The following is an 11,446-nucleotide window of genomic DNA, read 5'->3' on the forward strand; positions in this document are numbered from 1 at the left end:
CGGTGTGCCAAAAGTTGCCAATCAACAAGCTCTAAATGCCAGTCCTGCTATTGTGTACATCTTTATTCAAGTAGCGAGCCCATGGTACATCTTTATTCAAGTAGCGAGCCCATGGTACATCTTTATTCAAGTAGCGAGCCCATGGTACATCTTTATTCAAGTAGCGAGCCCATGGTACATCTTTATTCAAGTAGCGAGCCCATGGTACATCTTTATTCAAGTAGCGAGCACATGGTACATCTTTATTCAAGTAGCGAGCCCATGGTACATCTTTATTCCTGTTGGCCTGTGATGTCATGTGGGCCAATAGAGCGTTGCAGTCCCGCCCCCTTTCAGAACGACTAGTGGCCCATGCAGGAAGTAAATTCCCCATTCATTTTCTCCCTGAATAATTGATGCAGAGATTTTTCAATGGATTCTGTTTAAGTGTGGGTGTGCTAAAATGTAGCAGCTAAATAACATACTAAAAATCACACCTGTGTGAAATGAGGGGTGCTCTTATATGGCATACATCAGCCAATCAAATGATCACAAACACACAAAGCTACAGTGCATACATAATGAGCAGAAGAGCAGCTCATTTTACACTTTAACACTTTGAGCCGGTAGGCTATACCTCTCTCTGGGTCCTTTGGGTTCATCTGGGCTAAATGAAAGACAAGTGGAGCATCGTGATGACACCTATCCAAATCACTGCTCTTTCTCAAAGTGGGTTCCTGTAGCACCCACCTATATAGGGTGCCATGACACAAGTCCAGGGTGCAGAATACTATGATGAATTAACCAAATTCACATGAGTTGAGAGACCTGAGTTTCATTGTACTTAATCTACACGAAATCTCTGCCTAAAAAATAGCAGATCTACAAGCTCAGATCGTCTATCAGCCTGTTTCCTGTAGATCGGCTATATGTTCCCCCAGAATAGGTTATTAAAACCCATTTTTAAGCATTATGTTATAGTTTAGCTATTAAACAATAGCAGATCTACAAGCTCTGTGCCGCGCTACAAGCTTGTAGATCTGCTATTTTAGAAAAAACTTGAAAATATGGAGCAATTCTTTGAATATATATATTCTTTCACAGTGAACGCTTTTAACTAAAGATTTAGCTTCTGGGGGATCCCTATTCCCTGGTACAACATATTTTCAGATGGGGGTCAGGGGCCAATTACATATCATTTGTGGGGTCCTTGACATGAAATATTGAGCACCACTGATATAGAAATATGAGGATTTTCAGAAAACTGTCAGGATTTAGAAGACATTTTTTTTAATTTTGACGTCAGGCCTAAATGGGTTAATGTCAGTCATCAATACTATGACATTACGCCGTAGATGTTTACGCCGTATATGTCATTTTCGCCACTACCATAACGTAGATTCTACGGTCATGGCGAAAACAAATAGATTATCTTAAGGCTGGAAGCAAGCCAACCAGACTCCTGGTGGATCATGACCATAAAACATTTGATGTAAAACATAACTGCAAAAACAAAAAAGGAAAAAAATAAATGAAGAAATAAAGAAGAAAAAAGGCATTTATTAAATCAATTTGAATTAAATATTAAAATATGTTGACACAGAATCAGACATTTTATGTTCATGATTCTACAGGAGCCTGGCTGGCTTAGTTCCCCTCTTAAAATAATTAATATAAATAATTTTGGAAATCTTTATGGGGAAAAGTAATGGGCTTTCTATCTGTGCACCGAATGGCCACCGCTGCCCTATATATACAATGGCATGAGTACTTTAGTATGTGGCCTAATAATACAGTATATAGGCCATATACAAAGCCAACAGACAGTATTGACAAAGCTATGACTTGATTTGGCCAAGGTTTCAACACGATCCCACACACAAATCCCATTTATTTAAATGTATTTATTTCAAATAACATAACACAAAATGTGGGGAGGCACATTCAAAGACAAAATAGTCCTCTTCATATTCTCAAAATTTGAGAAGGTTGTCGAAGCGAAACCTGTGCGAAAAAGGTGAAGTCTAATCTGCATCGGTTCCCAAATTCAGCTGAGACCCGAAAAATACATTTGGTGTCTCGTTGGGACCCAGAGTTACAGAAAAAGCATTATGAATTAACCACATAATAGCAGATACAAGCTCACAAATACATTGCGATGTGACTGGAGCTTGTAGATCTGCTTTTGTAAAATGTAGCCTAGGTTTTGAGTTTTTTGGTGGGGGAAATTATGTATGCTCCAGCGCTCCTGCTCCGGCCCCAACATCACGGTGGTCAGCCTGGTCATCATCGACACCTTGGAACGCTTTTAATGGATAGTTGCTTGTTTGGTTTGCTTTGTTTGGTTTAAATGCTAGCACTCCCAGCACTGCCACTAGGTAACATGGCTATAGATAGTAGATTAAATTACCTCTCAGCTGTATTTGGCTTTAGAGAAATCCATCTCTGGGTGCTGAGCCATGAACTTTTTAAGAATGTCTTGTTTCTTCTGCTCTGTAGAGGTGGGTTGGCCCATGGACTTCTGCCTCTGGTCATACATCATTTTCTCGACCATACCTCGAGTCTCTCCATCTAGGTCCGAGAGCTTTGAGTTCTCGGGACAGAGCTTCATGGTGTTGATTTCTGGATCTGTGGTAACCATCTTGTTCCACCACACCATTGTATTGATCTTCTCCAGGTGAACAGTCACAATCTTACCACTCTCTATGGCCCAGGAGCTTTCTTCTACCTTCACCTCATTACAGAGCTGTCCGTCGATGATCGGAGGATGTCCCTTCAGGCCAATCTTCAGGGATCGCCGCTGGATGTCGACCACCACATCCTTCGCTTTGATACGGAACGTCACATTAAAGGGCACCACCAGGTCAACTTCAGATAAGCTCTGTGTCCACGTATAGTTGGGAAGGTCAGCTCCATTACCAGCATTAGACTTCATCTTATCTTTATCCTTCTCATCGTCCTCTCCCTCTGAATTACACCCCATGTCTGCTTTCTCCTCTTCACACGAGCTTTCATTTGTGTTCACAGGCCCTTTTGTCCCCTCTTGTTGATTTCTCTGGTTGATTTTAGTTTTACGTTGGTCTGCTTTCTCATCAGTCAATTCACAAATCTGGGGACCAGCTTTATTTTTCTTCTTCCTCTCTTCCTTTGCAATCTTTGCAGCTGCTCTCCCTGCCTTCTCTTCCATGTCCACCTGTCTGTCCTGTTTGACTCTGTTGGCTTTCAACGCCAGTGTGCTGTGGTGAGTGAATGCCTCTTTCACAAGCTTTTCGGGGGCGCCATGTTCCCCACCTGTGAAGAAATCGGTTTTGCGCCGGAGGAAGCTGAAAAATGCATTAACCATCTCCTGTACGCCTCCTTCGTGTTGTGCCATAGCAAGCAGTATCCCGTCATACTTCTCGTCCCCATCAGCCATAATGATGAGTATTATTGATGAATATGATACAAATGGGTCAAATGTGAAAGCGATCGGAAACAAAATGACTCGGATGAAACAACTTGAAATGAGTCACACTTTTTAACTGCACTTCCTGGTAACCAATGCGGAATTAGTGACCAGCTGACCAAGGAAGACCGTATGAAGGCAGAAAGTTACTTGGTATGCGGTTTGTGAACGATGTCATAACATCATGACATCATATCAATGCATGCACCCATAATAGAATGTCCTCCAAGTACTCAAGACACTGCACTAATCAAGCTATATATTAATAATTAACATCTTGATAATTGGCCACACAAATCGGTATCATGTAGCATGCATGGCAACAGTTTGTGTTGTGTGTGGTCAGACCAGATCTCTGGCCTATATACGGTGCATTATGTACACTTCTACCAACTCATATAGTGTCCTAAGAGGTTAGGTCAGACACAGAGAAGATAGACAAGGATAGACAGGATAGACAGAGATATACGAGAGAGAGAGAGGAGAGGGGAAGAGAGAGAACACACAAAGGCCCTACACTTTTCCACATCACAGTCATGTTTAGCAGCAGCTTTGACGATGAACCACCTCTCCTGGTAGGAGTGAGGTCCCAGTCTTACCAGACTAATAAGGTATTCTCTTGTTCTGAGTGTACATAATTATGCCTTCACGTCTCAGATCTACCTCCATAAACACATGACGAGGTACCACAATGACACCTACTGCCAAATGCTGAGGAATGGACAGATCCCCTGTCGGCAAATCGTCAGCTCTGTAACCTGCCAGAAAGAAGGAGACACGGACAAAACAAGGCTGTACCGTTGTCAACAACTTGTGTGCCTCCCAAGACTAAAACATATCGTCATTACGTCACCATCGAAAACCAATTACACTCTGGCATTGGGTCCTTTAATCCACATATTTCTTACGTCATCATTGAGAGCTATGCATATATACTATGTATATACAGTATGTATATGTAATTTGTAAGTTGATTAGCGGTATACTGTGGTTACTTTGTGCCGTACGCAGTCCCAGCCAACCCACCACTTTTGATGCGTATGCACCGTCACAGCTAACTGTGCCTGATACGGCAGTGGTGCCAGATTACATACATGTATACACAGGAGCATTAGCTTTAATCCTCCCAACACTAAAACATATCGTCATTACGTCACCATCGAAAACCAATTACACTCTGGCATTGGGTCCTTTAATCCACATATTTCTTACGTCATCATTGAGAGCTAGTTACGGTATACATATACACACACACCATGTAATCTGGTCCCATAGGCAGCAAATCAGGCACACTTTGCTGGGACGGTGCATACGCATCAAAAGTGGCGGGTTGGCTGCGACGGTGCATACGAGCTGGGCGAAACTATTACTTGCGCACTCTGCTTGCGCAAGTAAATAGGGCTTCAGTGGTTAATCAGGTTAACCAATTAATTTGATTACAAACATCTACTAGAATAATTTCTCACATCTCACATTGATTCCTTGATGTAATATAAACAAAGTAAAGTTAGGGATTGCTGTTTCATAGACTATTTCTGTAACAATGGTTCTTCAACATAACGTTTATACCTTTTAAATGGTGTCCCATGGTAATTTGTAAATGTATTTGCAGACTGTTCTCTGACAAGCCTATAGCTTTCACATTATTTATGAACACTTTCGAACTTCCAGTCAATGCCTAATTATTATAAAAAACAACCATAGTGAAACGCCGAGCCGAGGACTAAAGACACCAGTATAGCCTTATACAGTATAGACAATTGTATGTTTTTTTCATATATTGTGCATATTATGAATTGGTGTGATGTATTTGTGTTTCCAAAATGTCATTTGTTTTCTCATCATGCCCCCATGTAAAGCACATTTTAGTATTCATAGACACTGAAGACACTTCATATAGTTTATCTGTTGGATTTGGATATTAAGTAGCCTTTGATTTAAAAAAGAACATAATGAAGTGATGATTCCATTAGTCTGGTGTCTCAGTCCCGCAGTCACTTCTCACCTATAAGGCATCTTACTGGTTGTCTACTATGTGCTTTGTAATAATAATAATAATAATAATAATAATAATAAAACTTTATTTGTATAGCACCTTTCATGACATGAAAGAGTACTGAACCCTGAACCCCCCCATCTTTAATGACTCAGCCAGTTGTGCCTATTTTGCACATTAAATAATTTTATATTTATTATATGTACACTCATGCCATGAATTAAATCAAGTTTTGTCTAGTGAGTTGAATACAGTTTACGATTGGATAAAAACAAACAAATTATCTTTAAATATATGTCAGACTAAGAGCATATTGTCTTTGGGTCACGGCCCAAATTGGTCACTACACCAAACTTGACTTATCCATAGCTGGTGAGCCCATACAACAGGTGGACAACGTCAAATTGCTGGGCGTCCTTGACTGGACTGAGCATGTAAATACAATAGTCAGCAAAATGGACAGAGCTATTGCAGTCACAAGAAAGTGTCAATCTTATGTTCATTCTGACATCATGGGTCAAGTTTGTAAATCATTAGTTTTGTGTCACTTGGATTTTTGTTCAACTGTATGGTCATCTACGTCTATAATAACTAGTATTGTAAATATGCACTCCAGCTTCTCATGGCTCACTATTCAGCCTCTCATGGCTCACTATACAGCCTCTCATGACTCACTATTCAGCCTCTCATGGCTCACTATTCAGCCTCTCATGGCTCACTATTCAGCCTCTCATGACTCACTATTCAGCCTCTCATGACTCACTATTCAGCCTCTCATGACTCACTATTCAGCAAAGAATTTCCTCAAGTTTGGCCACATTTTTCTGTTGTGTTATTAAGTCAAAGATGCCTTTGTTTTTGTTTGAAGAAATAGATTATTGTCAAGATATACACACCCACAATACAAGGCATGCTGTTAATGGGCATATCGCTGTACCTGGTTCAAACACAAACTCAATGAAAAAAACTGTAATTTATAGAGCTATAGATCTTTGGAACAAGTTAGCACTTCCATCTAACAAATGATAAATAAGCCTTTCAGAAAAAGGTAAAGAGTTATTTACCTGAATGACCAGTTGAAAGAACAACTTTAGGCTATATATACAAGTTATTCTATACTATAGTCTGTTTTAATCTGTTTTATACGTAATTGAGAATTGATGTATGTTATTTAATTGTGTTTTATATATATATATATATATATATATATATATATATATATATATATATATATATATATATATATATATACTGATATTGATGAACTAATGCAATTCATGTTTTTGTTCTCTTTCTTTTTTCATGTGTAATATATATATATATATATATATATATATATATAAATATATATATATAAATGTAAAAATCAAGTATAACAATTGTGAACTAAATGTTATTCCTTATTGCTATTCCTATACCCGCCTAGGAGCACTCATCCTGGGAATAGAATCCACCGAAAAAAGCATATCTACAAAAACGTAGTGTCTTCATCTTCATTAACATGAATTCATGATTCATTTGTGATAAATCATCCTACATGTACATGGTGAAGCTAAGGGAAGTCATGTTAAGATTTAGTGAATACAAGCACCCTCTAGTGGATAGGGGGTGTAATTCATGAACTACTGGAAACGGTCCTTAATTTGGGTTTGTCAAAAATGTATTCAAAAACATTCAAAGAAATGTCAAAACAAGTTGCTTCGCATTACAGTATATGGCAGCAGGCCTATTCAATAAAATGTGTACAATATATCCCCTCAGACTGGAAGTTCGAAAAGAAACTTGTGAGAAAATGGAAATAAATTATGTATACAACCAGGGACATTTTTAAGTCCACTCACCCCACTGACAGTCATTATTCCCACACTGATGTAGTGATGTTTCATCCACACCACCGCTATCCATAATCACACACTATGTTCATCACATTGTACCTGTTTATATTCTACAGAAACACATTTGATTATTCCATGACAAAACCACAGATTTGCGTTCTGAAAGTAAAGCAGTCTGTCAGTGGTCAGTAAGCTTAGACCCATCCAGTAGTATCTTTGATTAAGAAATTCCATTCAAACAGATAATTCCTTCCCAGTACTTGGTATGGTTCATGCTCCACAGATTGTACCATACTGTCTACAACCAGGTTCTATGTATTATTACATTGATGCATATGGCTGGAAACAGATCCAGGCCGTGAGAAGAACACGCTGCAGTGTGACTGCTAAACTATGCAAAACATAACTACAGTACCTGCTTCAGAAATGAATTGCATATACTTGTAAGATATCCTGCATGATGGATATAATGTTTTGTGTAACCACCATAATTATGTACTGATGTTGATGTTACAGGCTATGTCAAATTAGTGTTGCTTTTTGTGGCAATATTGTGGCTGTGGTATGACATTTTTCTGTCCCTAAATTCAGCTAAAACCTCTTTATTTTCTAATCTTCACACCTTGAAAAGCATGTTGGTCTGTATAATATCCAGGTTTGGTTTTCAGCTGAAGTTACTGACTGGTATATATCATTATTTCAGATAAACTCTTTTAACATTAATGTATACGTATATAGTATCAATGTTGGTCTATGCAGAATGTTGGTCACTTCTGCACTTTATTCCTGTCTCCTCATTTGTCTCGTTGCACCTGCAGGGTACTGCAGCCTCACATAACAGTAATTTTATTAGTGTCGGTCGTTTAGCTGAAAACTTGTAATTATAACAGGAAGTGTTGATAGTAATCTCTGTTGCATCTTTTTCGCCAGCCAATAAGTTCTTCCAAGAAGTGAAAGATCTTCTGATCTTCACACCTTATGATGTGTTGGTTTACCTTCATCTTGGTGTTTTTCTGGGTAGGCCTACTTTGTTTTTAGGTGGTTTAATGGTTCTTTAAGATGTGTACAGGTTGGAGCAGACCTGCGCATTACCCATTGAAAGGTTACTTGGAATTGTTGGAAATTAGAAAATGAAACATACTTTACCTCATGCGTGCTTTTGAAGCCTGTTTATTCACTTACACAACCTGTTTCCTGCTGTGAATTGCGTGTGATTGACAACTTGTTTACCATTGTTTTGGAAAATTTGATTGAATAAATTATTTTTGTAAGGCAACCTCATTTTTTAATTGCCAAATTATAACATATACTCCTACCAGCGTATATTATATATATAGTATTATATTTATACTTCATTGCTTATTTTTCTATTTATTATATACTACTGTACATACTGTACATTCTGTACAACAAGTGTATTTATTCCCATTACTGCATTACTGTATTGCACTCTGGCTATAGACGCCACTATTCATTTCATTGTCAAAGTATTTGTATACTATGTGCAGTGACAATAAATTAATAAATGTAATCTAATTATGCATGCAGAATTGAGCCTTTTGGACCAGCACTCAACAATATTTTTTGTTGGCCCCTTGGGAAAAATAATTGACCACCCCTGGGTTGGAGAGAGAAATGTCAATAGGCTACATTGAGTAGGCCTGAAGGAGCAGAAGTGACACTTATGTCTCTATCAGGGCCATGCACAGACATTTTGGACGCTCAAGCAAAAAAAAGGGGGAAAAAGCCGAAAGGGGGCACTCACACCCCACCAACATGCACCTACTTACACCCTGGTGTTGTCACATCTCCACTGTCCATAATCACACACACACACACACACACACACACACACACACACACACACACACACACACACACACACACACACACACACACACACACACACACACACAAATTCCATTCAAACAGATAATTCCTTCCCAGTACTTGGTATGGTTCATGCTCCACAGATTGTACCATACTGTCTACAACCAGGTTCTATGTATTATTACATTGATGCATATGGCTGGAAACAGATCCAGGCCGTGAGAAGAACACGCTGCAGTGTGACTGCTAAACTATGCAAAACATAACTACAGTACCTGCTTCAGAAATGAATTGCATATACTTGTAAGATATCCTGCATGATGGATATAATGTTTTGTGTAACCACCATAATTATGTACTGATGTTGATGTTACAGGCTATGTCAAATTAGTGTTGCTTTTTGTGGCAATATTGTGGCTGTGGTATGACATTTTTCTGTCCCTAAATTCAGCTAAAACCTCTTTATTTTCTAATCTTCACACCTTGAAAAGCATGTTGGTCTGTATAATATCCAGGTTTGGTTTTCAGCTGAAGTTACTGACTGGTATATATCATTATTTCAGATAAACTCTTTTAACATTAATGTATACGTATATAGTATCAATGTTGGTCTATGCAGAATGTTGGTCACTTCTGCACTTTATTCCTGTCTCCTCATTTGTCTCGTTGCACCTGCAGGGTACTGCAGCCTCACATAACAGTAATTTTATTAGTGTCGGTCGTTTAGCTGAAAACTTGTAAATATAAGTGTATATAATATAATATAAATAGAAGTGTTGATAGTAATCTCTGTTGCATCTTTTTCGCCAGCCAATAAGTTCTTCCAAGAAGTGAAAGATCTTCTGATCTTCACACCTTATGATGTGTTGGTTTACCTTCATCTTGGTGTTTTGCTGGGTAGGCCTACTTTATTTTTAGGTGGTTTAATGGTTCTTTAAGATGTGTACAGGTTGGAGCAGACCTGCGCATTACCCATTGAAAGGTTACTTGGAATTGTTGGAAATTAGAAAATGAAACATACTTTACCTCATGCGTGCTTTTGAAGCCTGTTTATTCACTTACACAACCTGTTTCCTGCTGTGAATTGCGTGTGATTGACAACTTGTTTACCATTGTTTTGGAAAATTTGATTGAATAAATTATTTTTGTAAGGCAACCTCACTTTTTAATTGCCAAATTATAACATATACTCCTACCAGCGTATATTATATATATAGTATTATATTTATACTTCATTGCTTACTTTTCTATTTATTATATACTACTGTACATACTGTACATTCTGTACAACAAGTGTATTTATTCCCATTACTGCATTACTGTATTGCACTCTGGCTATAGACGCCACTATTCATTTCATTGTCAAAGTATTTGTATACTATGTGCAGTGACAATAAATTAATAAATGTAATCTAATCTAATCTAATCTAATTATGCAGAATTGAGCCTTTTGGACCAGCCCTCAACAATATTTTTTGTTGGCCCCTTGGGAAAAATAATTGCCCACCCCTGGGTTGGAGAGAGAAATGTCAATAGGCTACATTGAGTAGGCCTGAAGGAGCAGAAGTGACACTTATGTCTCTATCAGGGCCATGCACAGATATTTTGGACGCTCAAGCAAAAAAAAGGGGAAAAAAGCCGAAAGGGGGCACTCACACCCCACCAACATGCACCTACTTACACCCTGGTGTTGTCACATCTCCACTGTCCATAATCACACACACACACACACACACACACACACACACACACACACACACACACACACACACACACACACACACACACACACACACACACACACACACACACACACACACACACACACACACACACACAAAATGAATTAGATGAATTAACAACTTGTGACAAAATAACAACTATATTGACTCCATAGGAACACAGGTTAGACTTAACTGCTGTGGACATACAAGGTTTCCACCCAGCAGTGATGATGTGCTCCTTTTTATGTGCTTTATTAATGAGCGTGCATGTCTGTGGTTTTGCCTCAGGCTGCAGCAGTGTCAAGATCAGGAGGACACACTGAGGCAGACTGAGGCCTGCAGGCTGCAGCAGTGTCAAGATCAGGAGGACACACTGAGGCAGACTGAGGCCTGCAGGCTGCAGCAGTGTCGAGATCAGGAGGACACACTGAGCAGACTGAGGCCTGCAGGCTGCAGCAGTGTCGAGATCAGGAGGACACACTGAGGCAGACTGAGGCCTGCAGGCTGCAGCAGTGTCGAGATCAGGAGGACACACTGAGGCAGACTGAGGCCTGCAGGCTGCAGCAGTGTCGAGATCAGGAGGACACACTGAGGCAGACTGAGGCCTGCAGGCTGCAGCAGTGTCAAGATCAGGAGG

At 39.2% G+C, this 11,446-nt stretch overlaps 1 protein-coding gene across 1 annotated transcript; it reads right to left on the reverse strand.

Annotated features, from left to right (window-relative positions):
• Nucleotides 1–2,392: 2,392 nt before the first annotated feature.
• On the reverse strand, nt 2,393–3,394 carry LOC308316171 (nuclear migration protein nudC-like; the record flags this gene model as incomplete). Its single annotated transcript, XM_080764608.1, has 1 exon — nt 2,393–3,394. The coding sequence occupies one exon, from the start codon at nt 3,392–3,394 to the stop codon at nt 2,393–2,395; it is 1,002 nt and encodes a 333-aa protein (XP_080620734.1).
• Nucleotides 3,395–11,446: the final 8,052 nt, after the last annotated feature.

This window comes from Protomyctophum bolini (genome assembly GCF_963924005.1).
Source record: "Protomyctophum bolini genome assembly, chromosome: 5".
Lineage (NCBI taxonomy): Eukaryota > Metazoa > Chordata > Actinopteri > Myctophiformes > Myctophidae > Protomyctophum > Protomyctophum bolini.